This window comes from Mobula hypostoma, chromosome 23 (genome assembly GCF_963921235.1).
Source record: "Mobula hypostoma chromosome 23, sMobHyp1.1, whole genome shotgun sequence".
Classification (NCBI taxonomy): domain Eukaryota; kingdom Metazoa; phylum Chordata; class Chondrichthyes; order Myliobatiformes; family Myliobatidae; genus Mobula; species Mobula hypostoma.
Window position 1 is genome coordinate 7,044,650 of NC_086119.1, and position 12,068 is coordinate 7,056,717.

General features: G+C 42.7%; 1 protein-coding gene across 2 annotated transcripts in view; it reads right to left on the reverse strand.

Moving 5' to 3' along the window:
* med13a (mediator complex subunit 13a) overlaps positions 1-12,068 on the reverse strand; it is a 184,177-nt gene that overhangs the window by 12,933 nt on the left and 159,176 nt on the right. For both annotated transcript variants that reach the window (XM_063031090.1, XM_063031089.1), the window contains exons 26-27: positions 6,371-6,529; positions 2,534-2,692 (exon numbers count right to left, since the gene is read on the reverse strand). In XM_063031090.1, coding sequence (XP_062887160.1) covers positions 2,534-2,692; positions 6,371-6,529 — 318 coding nt within the window. The remainder of the gene's footprint in view (positions 1-2,533; positions 2,693-6,370; positions 6,530-12,068) is intronic.

The window sequence follows — 12,068 nt, forward strand, 5'->3', positions numbered from 1 at the left end:
TTATTGCCAAGTTTGCAGATGATACGAAGATTAGTGGAAGGGCAGGTAGTGTTGAGGGAGCAGGAAGGCTGTAGAAAGACTTAGACAGATTAGCAGAATGGGTAAGAAATTGGCAGATGAAATACAATACTGGAAAATGCATGGTCATGCACATTGATAGAAAAAAAATAAACGTGAATAAACGAGAAAAAAATCCAAAAGTCTGAGATACAAAAGGATTTCAGAGTCCTTGGACAGAATACCCTAAGGGTTAACTTGCAGGTTGATCTGATGGTGAGGAAGGCAAATGTAATGTTCACATTCATTTCAAGAGATCAAAATACAAAAGCAGAGATGAGATGCTGAAGGTTTATAAGGCATTAATGAGGCCTCACCTTGAGGTATTATGAACGGTTTTGAGCTTTTTTTCTAAGATGTGCTGGCTTTGGAGAGTGTTCAGAAGAGGTTCACAAGGATGATTCCAGGAATGAAAGAACAGGTTACCATATTAGGTAACCCTCATATGGTAACCTGTATGGCTCTAGGTCTGCACTCACTGGAACTTAGAAGGATGGGGGGGTGGGGTAGGATCTTATTGAAACCTTTCAAATGAAGAAAGGCCTAGACAAAGTAGATGTGGAAAGGATGTTTCCTATGGTGGGGTGAGTCTAGGACAAGAGGGCACAGCCTCAGAACCGAGGGGCATCCATTTAAAACAGAGATGCAGAGAATTTTCTTTAGCCAGAGGGTGGCAAATTTGTGGAATTTGTTACCACAGGCAGCTGTGGAGGCCAGGATGGTGGGTGTATTTAAGGCAGAGATTGACAATTTCTTTATTGGCCACGGTATCAAAGGTTACGGGGAGAAGGCGGGGGCTGAGGAGGGGGAAATAAGGATCCACTACAATTGAAAGGCAGAGCAGACTTGATGGGCCAAATGGCCTAATTCTGCTCCTATGTTTTATGGAAATGTAGACTGTTTATTCCCTGCTTATTTGTTTATTTATAGGGATACAGTGTGGAATAAACCCTTACGGCCCTTTGAGCCACACTGCCCAGCAATTCCTGATTTCACCCTAGCCTTACCATGTGACCATCTCCAATGACCAAGTAACCTACCAGCAAAGTAGATCTTTGGGCAGTGGCAGGAAACCAAGCACCAGAAGGAAATCCACATGGTCACAAGGAGAATATACAAACTCCTTACAGGGAGCATCAGGAATTGAACTCTGATCACCTGTACTATAAGATAGATAATGGCTCCATCTATCTAAGTAGACAATGGATGCGCCCGGTTTCTGGGGCGCAGACCTGGGCGATGAATATGGAGATCCTGGGCTGCCCAGACATCAAGATCCCCCTCTCAACCTCGCAGATGTGGTCCAAAGGAATGCAAAGCAGTACATTTGGCATCAAGCTTGGCAGCAGGAGCTGCCAGGAGGTGACGTGATACGTCATCCAACCGCCTCAGGGGCTCCACTCCGGATTTGTGTAGGGTTTACTCCTTAGCCTTCTCTTCTCCCGAAGATACCCACAAGGCAGTGGGATCCATAACCCTGGACAGGGGCCCATACCGGGTCCTGTCAGCCGGAGCCAGCTAAGCCTGTACTATAAGCATTGTGCTAACCAGTACACCAGCATGCCGTCTCAGATACTGCCTGACCGACTGAGTTCCTCCAGCACTTTGTATGTATTGCTCAAGATTTCCAGCAGCTGCAGAATCTCTGAAGTTTAGAAACAGTGACCGTCATTTTATACTTAGCCCATGGTAGACTGTAATAACTCAAGTTCTGCTTCATCTGAGGAGTACATCTATGGCCTGGTGTGTTTAGTGCTCAACAAAGTTTTTTCCCTGTTATGATACTCACTAAACATTTTCAAAGATGTGCACAATATTCACTCCTGTATAATTATTACTCTTCAGTTGCGTACACCGGAAAATCACACAACCCGAACTCTCACATACTGCTCGTAGGAAAGGAAATCTAGCTGATCTTCAACAGCTTCTAAAAGTGGTGAACTTAACAAGAGTTCTGGAGAAACAAACATTCTTCTGGGGAAACTCAGAGGGTTGGGTTGGGCAGTATCTGTGGGAGAGAAATCTTGAACTTTTTGAATCAAAAGCCTGTATTAGGACACTTTGACTTGAAACATCAACAATTCCTTCCCTTCATGCTGCTCAACCCACTGAGATCTTCTAGCAGTTTGTTCGTTGCTTCAGATTCTAGCACCAGTATCTTGTTCTGTTCTTTATCACCCCATACCTTGTATAGCATGCCTACAATTACCCTAGATGAGATAACAAGGATCAGGCTCTGAATCCAGGGGGTTCCTGGATTTATTCAGCTCTGTTACTATCTAGGTTAATGAAGCAATAATCATTTAAAAACAAAAAACCTACCGATTTTCATTTTTGAAACAACCGATTGATCAATCAAGCTACCACCCAATGGAAAAGATACAAATCATAAGCCAACAAAACCAAAACAAGAACGAGAAATTATAGGCCAATTAAAACAAAAAAACCTGCTAATGCACAGACAGGCAGCACTAACCGACATTTATTTCGTAGTTCCCAGTTTGCACCTGCACCATCGCCGAAGTGGGGAACACCAGAATGTGTGTGCACGACGTATCCTGCGGTGTGCTCAGCTGTGATGTCTGCATGTTGAGAGATGTGCCACGGCCAAACACTGATCCCACGGACACAGAGTCTACAGAAACAGAAAACATCCATCGTTTCTTAAATCAACATTTGAAAGTTAAGATTCCCTGTTAAGTTTCAGCAGTTAGTAATATTATTCCTAACGGCTTCAGGATAAGGACTGACCTTCAGTTCTAATTATCTTTCACTTTTTTGATGGAATGAATTAATTCATTTGATTCATAACAGCACTTCAAAAAAGAAAAATGTGATTTCCTGATAGCTTGCAGACACTGGTAATATGTTCAAGTCGGAGACTTGAAATACTTCTTGAACCCCTGGTTTTAATTACCCAGGCTAAAAATACTTAACAACTAGCAAATTATGCACTCATGTTAATGTACCATAAATAACTTTGAAAATTCTGTGGTGCCATTTGAAAGAGTAGTGAATTCTCCTTCTGCCCTGGTCAACATTCATCCCTAACCATCAAAAAAAATGCCAGTCAGGTCATTCCAGCATCCCAGATAATTATAAAGTCTGATTCCATTAATAGTCACTGCATTTCAAAAATTAATTTGGGAAACAATATTGAAATGTTTTGACAACAAGCTGTGTTCTATAATACTAGTTATTTCTCCAACATATTTATAGTACATAATAAATTTAGATTATTGGCTCTTTCATATTCTCACTCCTTAATAGGAGTGTGGTCACTGGAACCTCCTGTTATTCACTCAGTTGCTTTAGTGCCACTCTATAATTGATCCAAACAAACACATAGAAGCAGGACATATGGAAATGCAATTGCTCACAAATGGTGAAGAAATTCATCCAACTGTATCCATGGATTATTTATGCACTATTAATGCAGTCATACTTCCATCAATAATCTAATAGTGCTGAGGTAAATGTAGATCTCTCTCTCTCTCTACACACACAGGGCATGGACACCGGCCCTTCAGCCCAAGTGGCCCATATTGACCAGGATTCCCACCTCAGTGAGTTTCATTTGCTTGGGTTTGACACATATCCCTGTAGACCTTTCCTGGCCATGTACATGTCCTAGTGCCTTTTAAATGTTGTTAATGTACCACTTTCTCTGCAGTTCATTCCATACATTTGCCCCTCTCTGGGTGGAAAAAATTGCCCCTCAGGTTCCTATTACCTTAAACCTGTAATTGATTAACTTAGGCAACAGTACACTGGATTAACTACCCTGCAGACATATTCCAGCTGCAAAATTTGGTAATCATACAAAGGTGTTTGGCTGTGCCAGATCTTTGGAAGTTAACCCTTCAATCCTTCTTAATCTCAAACATCTTTTCAATTCCTTTCTAATGGATTTAGGCCCAACAACTTTGAAGGAACATTCCTCAGTCAGGATGAGAAATCACTTGTAGGGGTAAATGCAATCAAGTCTCAAGTACAACTTCTACCCCACTATTACAAAACTACTGAATGGTTCCCTAGTATGTTAAGATGGACTTTTCACCTCACAATCTACCTCATTATAATTTTGCATCTTACTGTTTACTTGCACTACACTTTCTCTGTAGCTGTTACACTTTATTCTGCATTCTTTTATTGTTCTGCTTCAGTGTACTGTATGAACAGTATGCAAGACAAGCTTTTCACTGCATCTCAATACCAACTGCTCTTGTCCTCCAGGTAGAGGATGCAATAGTTGAGAATAGGACCGACTAACTGTAGTGCATTTTATAAACAGTACACATTGCATCCACAGTGCAGCAGCGATGAAGTTCATTGAAAATTTAGAGTGGTGAAGAGAATATCAATTCAGTGGACTGCCTTCTCCTGGATGGAGTTGTGCTGATCTTGATGCCAACTTAAAACAAGTGTCTACCTCCTGTGTATCATCCATATCCCTCCATATTCATGTGCCTATCTAAAAGACCTTAAACTCCGAAATTCTGCTTCCACTGGGAACTTATTTCAAGCACCTATCACTCTGTGTAAATAACCTGCCCCTCACATCACCTTTAAATTTGTCCCACTCTAGCAATAAAAGCATTTTGGGCATTTTTTGAGCTGCCCTCCTCTGAGTAAGAAGTATTTTATTACACTTCTGACTTGTGACTTGCAAATGGATGAAAGCCTTTGCACTGTGTTGGGAAGATATCCACCACAAAATAATTCCCCTCTGCTTTGCACTGATGTCCGCAAGTCCTATTATTATCCAGCTGAATTTCTGGTCAATAATGACACACACGATCTTGATGGGAAGAGAGTCAGTAACGGTATTGTCAATGAAGATAATGGATAGGTGATAAAACACTGAAGTTTTAGAGAAAGCCATTGACCATCACTGCAGTGCCATGAATGTGACTTGCTGCTTAACAGCTCAGACTTGAAATGCTTGGGTCTTGTTGCAGGTAGGCAGAGACTGTTTCATTTTCAGACTTACAATGGAATTAAATATTGTGTAATCATTAGCAAACACCACCGTTTCACACTACAGGATTGAAGATGTTGGGGTTAGGAAGTTGTGGTCATGCTTATGTTGGTGCTGGAAGTGGGGCAACACCTGTAGGCTGATCCAAATATGCCCTTGGACTGGATTAATCACTGATGAAAATGACACGTTATGTTTTGATGTATGTGTGACAAAGCTGATCTTCAATCTCTTTTTAAATTAGTGCTATTTACTCCAGTAATCCAACAACCCTCCAAAAGACCAAGACTGTATGTTTCCATATTGAACACTCAACCACCCTTTCAATCTATAATTACCCTCATCACTGCTGTAGTCAGGTTTAACCAACCACAAATCTTATACTCCCTAAAGAGACAACACCAAAGCCTAAAAAATAAAAAGACCCAAGTAAGCGGAACAAGTGCTACACATGCCCTTACACTTCCTCCCTTACCACCATTCAGGGCCCCAAACAGTCCTTCCAGGTGAGGCGACACTTCACCTGTGAGTCAGCTGGGGTGATATACTGCGTCCGGTGCTCCCGATGTGGCCTTCTATATATTGGCGAGACCCGACGCAGACTGGGAGACCACTTTGCTGAACACCTACGCTCTGTCCGCCAGAGAAAGCAGGATCTCCCAGTGGCCACACATTTTAATTCCACATCCCATTCCCATTCTGACATGTCTATCCACGGCCTCGTCTACTGTAAAGATGAAGCCACACTCAGGTTGGAGGAACAACACCTTATATTCCGTCTGGGTAGCCTCCAACCTGATGGCATGAACATTGACTTCTCTAACTTCCGCTAATGCCCCACCTCCCCCTCGTACCCCATCCGTTCTCCCTCTGTCCCTCTGACCTTACCCCTTGCCCATCCTCTGGTTCCACCCCACCCCCGTCTTTCTCCCCGGACCTCCTGTCCCATGATCCTCTCATATCCCTTTTGCCAATCACCTGTCCAGCTCTTGGCTCCATCCCTCCCCCTCCTGTCTTCTCCTATCATTTTGGATCTCCCCCTCCCCCTCTCAAATCTCTTACTAACTCTTCCTTCAGTTAGTCCTGACAAAGGGTCTTGGCCTGAAACGTCGACTGTACCTCTTCCTAGAGATGCTGCCCGGCCTGCTGCGTTCACCAGCAACTTTGATGTGTGTTGCATGAAAGGACAGGTTCTATTTAGATTCTTCAGCAGGTTAATCACAAATCATACCTATATAAAATTACATCAACATCACTTACACACCACTTAACATCTGCAAACTGATCATTAAGAATACATTCATACTTCAATATATTGTGAACAATTCTTACCAGGCATGATCACAAACGATCCCTGTGGCTCCATGGCAACCAAGCAAGCACTAAGGATGCTTGGAGAATCAGCTGCAGAAATACCGCACATCTTACACGTGTCCTTTAGGTGCCGGCTGAGGGACTGCAAAGTGCGACGACCAAGCAAGCAACTCCAGTCTGCAGAAAACAAAGACTGACATGAAAGACAAATCTACACCGGAGATCAAAGAATATTTTTTCCTGTTGTTTTCTCCATCATTTTGAATGTATATTTATTCCACAGAATTGCATAATAGCCCGAAAGTTACTAAAGAAACTGATATGTTGTTGCTGAGTGGCTCACCGAGCTGGCTTGTTAGCTTGCAGATGTTTCATGACCCAGCTAGGTAACATCATCAGTGCAACTTCGAATGAAATGTTGGTGATCTACATTGTTTCTCTTTTATGTGTCCTGTGGGGTGAGGGGTGGGGTGTGTGTGTCTGTGTGTATCTGCCACTTCTATTGGTTATCAATTATATAATCCGTGATTGGCTCGTTAAAATCCGAATAGCCGATCATTGTTGTCCGGGCTGGGTTAGTTGACCATTATGTAGGATTAACGTTGCCCTCATTGATTGACACAAGTAATCAGGTATGAATTGGCTCTTGACTCTGGACTGACGACTTGACGCTGAAGTGGGATGCAAACTAGGTTCATTTCGATGTGCTTGCTGATAGAATTCCGTGTGGAGAACAAAGCCTCTAAGAATTCTCGGGCTTGTTGTTGATAGGCTTGGCCGAGGATAGTGACATTGGTCCAGTAGAATTGATGTGCTTCGCTGTCACAATGTATAGATATTTGACAACACAGTAGCACACAAACCTACAGCCACACCACGCCAATGTCTATCAAGAATAAAAGACTCCCCACCAATGATGCACAGAACAAATACTATATATAAAATTCCATGCAACAAGCATTATATTGGACAGACTGGTAAGAAGCTATCAACAAGGGTACATGAACACCAACTGGCTGTAAACTGTCATGATCAACTTTCCCTTGTATCTATACACTGTGACAGCGAAGCACATCAATTCCACTGGACCAATATCACTATCTTGGGCCAAGCCCATCAACGGTATATAAACGGTATCGAATAGAAATGGCACACATATCCATAAAAACACACAAACGGACAAATCACAGGACATATAAAAGACGAACAATGTAGATCACCAACATTTCATTTGAAGTTGCGCTGATGATGTTGCCTAGCTGGGTAATGAAATGTCTTGCTAACAAACCAGCTCGGCGAGCCACTCAACAACAACATCCTCAACCCAAGCTACAAGTCTTTTCCAACATCTTAAATACTGATAATATTTCAGGTTTACATGACATTCCTTTCTCTGTTCCATGCAAAAGCAAAAATAAACATGAAACTGTGTCTTTCAAGGACATCCCGTTGCCTTATAGTTAATGAAGTTTTTCCTGAAGTATAGTCATTGTTGTATTGTAGGAAATATGGCATTTTTCCAACAAAACAATTATGTAGCAATGACTGTAACCTCTTTCAATAATGTGAACTAAATGCTACAACACTAGCATGACCTCTACTTTCGATCTATGTAGTTGAATGTTTCATTTAAAAGTAGGCACACTCAACTACATTAGAATGTCAGCCTAGAGTTTCATATTGGAACCACAAACCAGACAAAAAGAGTAGAATACTATAAACCAAATTAAAGCTGGGATATAATTGTAGATATTAACCTGTATTTGAATACATCCAAATCTCCTGTAAACCGTAAAAGGTGTGTCACATCAAGATCCCTGAAAATAAATTTAATCAGTGGAGATCATGTTGAGCAAATTCAGGATCCAGCATGGTCCTGCTCAGCTTATAGTACATAATGTGGCAGAGAAGTAATAAAAATAAGGAGTTCCTGTTCCCAGTTACAATCAACCAGCCCTTGCTCAAATTTTTATTTATAAGCAACAGCAAAAACAAGAATGGATGCAGTTCCAAATACTGTGATTCATTTGAAAACAAAACGCTATAGATCCAGGAAGTCTAAACTAAAAACAAAAAAAAATGCTAGAAAATGCTTAAGGGGCAGGAAGCACCTGTGATGAGTTCAGATTGATGAATTTTCACAACAGATTTGATGAAAAGTCATCAATCTGAGATGTTAACTCTGTTTCTCCAGGGATGCTGCGCGACCTGTCGGATATTTTCAGATTTTTTTGCTTCATTTTAGATGCAAGTTCCTTGTCATTTGAATGTAAATGCCTTCATGTGAACAGAGATAATTTAATGAGGCAGAATACCAAACTCACAAATTTTTTGTATGAATTTTCAGCTTTTCATTTTTACTAACACACTGCAAATATGAAGGCATTCTCAGAGGCTGGAGTTGAAGCATATCAGCTCCTGTCTGAATGGCAACTACCAAAGCAACAGGTCTACAGCAGATGCTATCTTGTTGGCTCTTCACACAACGCTGGAACATCTGGATGCTCTTTATCGACTACAACTCAGCATTTAACACCATCATCCCCTCAAAATTAAACTCCAAGACCTGGGACTCAATAACCCTTTGTGCAATTGGATCCTGGATTTCCTCACTTGTAGGCCCCAGTCAGTTTAGATTAACAAAAGCATCTCCTCCACAATCTCCTCAGCACAGGAGCACCACAGGGATGTGTACTTAGCCCCCTGCTCTATTCACTTTACACCTCTAACTGTATGGCTACATACACCTTCAATACCATGTGCAAGTTTGCTGATGACACCACTGTTGTTGGCTGTATCGAAGGGGGCGGTGAATCAGCATACAGGAAGGAGACTGAAGATCTCTCACTCAATGTCAGTAAGACCAAGGAACTGATTATAGACTTCAGGAAAGGAAAACTAAAGGTCCACGAGCCAGTAATCATCGGAGGATCAGAGGTGGAGAGCTTTAAATTCTTGGGTGTCACCATCTCAAAGGACCCGTCCTGGACCATCATATAAATACAATCGCAAAGAAAGCACGACATCCTCAGGAGTCTGCGGAGATTTGGCATGTCTTCGAAATTCTTGACCAACTTCTATAGAAGTGTGGTGGAAAGTGTGCTGACTGGCTGCATTACAGCCTGGTATGGGAACACCAATGCCTTTGAACAGAAAATCATACAAAAAGAAGTGGATTCGGCCCAGTACATCACGACTGTACAGTAAAACCCTCCCAACCATTGAGAACATCTACAGGAGACGTTGCCATAGAAAAGCAGCATTCATCAAAGATCTTCACCACCTTGGCCATGCTGTTTCCTCGCTGCTGCCATCAGGAAGGAGGTACAGGTGCCTCAGGACTTCCACCAGTAGATTCAAGAACAGTTACTACCTCTCAACCATCAGACTCTTGATCAAAAGGGAACAGCAACACTCGTTTGAGGACTCTATTATATTCTTATTTCATGCTCGTCATTTAATGCTATTTATTTATATCTGCATTTGCACAGTTTACAGTTCCTGTTCTATAGATTTGTTAAGTATGCCCACAGAAAAAGAATCTCAGAGTTGTACAGTGGTGCTAGTAAGCTGTGAACCCTATAGAATTTTCTCCATTTCTGCATAATTGTGACCTCAAACTTGATCAGATCTTCACGTACATCCTAAAACTAAACGAAGATAAATAAATAACACTAAAAACATAATACTTGTTCATTTATTTATTGAGAAAAATGATCCAATATTACATGTATTTGTTGGAAAAAGTATGTGAACTCTGGAATAATGCCTTCTATAGAAGCTATTTGGAGTTGGGTGTTCCAATCAATGAGATAAGATTGAAGGTGTGGGTTGTAGAGGTGCCCTGCCCTATAAAAAAAGGCACACAAAATCAGGTTACTGAGAGAGCCTGCCCTTCTCAAGAAAGATTTCTTTATATGCACCAGCCTTGATCAAAACAACATTCAGAGAACTTTAACAACAGGAATTCTGCAGATGCTGGAAATTCAAGCAACACACATCAAAGTTGCTGGTGAACGCAGCAGGCCAAGCAGCATCTATAGGAAGAGGCGCAGTCGACGTTTCAGGCCGAGACCCTTCGTCAGGACTAACTGAAGGAAGAGTGAGTAAGGGATTTGAAAGCTGGAGGGGGAGGGGGAGATGCAAAATGATAGGAGAAGACAGGAGGGGGAGGGATGGAGCCGAGAGCTGGACAGGTGATAGGCAAAAGGGGATACGAGAGGATCATGGGACAGGAGGTCCGGGAAGAAAGACGGGGGGGGGGGTGACCCAGAGGATGGGCAAGAGGTATATTCAGAGGGACAGAGGGAGAAAGAGGAGAGTGAGAGAAAGAATGTGTGCATAAAAATGAGTAACAGATGGGGTACGAGGGGGAGGTGGGGCCTTAGCGGAAGTTAGAGAAGTCAATGTTCATGCCATCAGGTTGGAGGCTACCCAGACGGAATATAAGGTGTTGTTCCTCCAACCTGAGTGTGGCTTCATCTTTACAGTAGAGGAGGCCGTGGATAGACATGTCAGAATAGGAATGGGATGTGGAATTAAAATGTGTGGCCACTGGGAGATCCTGCTTTCTCTGGCGGACAGAGCGTAGATGTTCAGCAAAGCGGTCTCCCAGTCTGCGTCGGGTCTCACCAATATATAAAAGGCCACATTGGGAGCACCGGACGCAGTATATCACCCCAGTCGACTCACAGGTGAAGTGATGCCTCACCTGGAAGGACTGTTTGGGGCCCTGAATGGTGGTAAGGGAGGAAGTGTCAGGGCATGTGTAGCACTTGTTCCGCTTACACGGATAAGTGCCAGGAGGGAGATCAGTGGGGAGGGATGGGGGGGACGAATGGACAAGGGAGTTGTGTAGGGAGCGATCCCTGCGGAATGCAGAGAGAGGGGGGGAGGGAAAGATGTGCTTAGTGGTGGGATCCCGTTGGAGGTGGCGGAAGTTACGGAGAATAATATGTTGGACCCGGAGGCTGGTGGGGTGGTAGGTGAGGACCAGGGGAACCCTATTCCTAGTGGGGTGGTGGGAGGATGGAGTGAGAGCGGATGTACGTGAAATGGGGGAGAACCTTAGCATTGTGGAGATGCATCAAGTTGGAAAAGGCTACAAAATGCATTTCAAATGACCTGAGTGTTCATCAGTCCACAGTAAGAGAAATTATCTACAAATGGAGGAAACTCAGTACTGTTGCTATTCTCCCTAGGAGTGGGCATCCTGCAAAGGTGCAATGCTGAAGGAGGTGAAAAAGAACCCAAGGGTAGAAATAAAAGACCTGCAGAAATTTCTAGAACTTGAAGTCTCTGTTCATGTGCCCACTATAAGAAAAACACTGAACAAGAATGGTGTTCGTGGAAGGACACCACAGACGAACAACTGTTTTCCAAATAAATAAATAAATATTTGCTGCACATCGTAAGTTTGCAAAAGTCCACCTGAATGCTCTGCAGCACTTCTGGGACCACGTTCTGTGGACAGATGAGACAAAAATTGAACGTTTTGGCAGAAATGCACATTGCTATGTTTGGAGGGAAAAGGGCACTACACACCAACATCAAAACCCCATCCACACTGATACATGATGGTTTGGGGCTGCTTTGCTGCCTCAGGGCCTGGACAGCTTGAGGGAACAATGAATTCAAAATTTTATCAAGACATTTTACAGGAGTATTTTAGTGTAGCAGTGCATCACCAGAAGTTTAATATAAGTTGGATAATGCA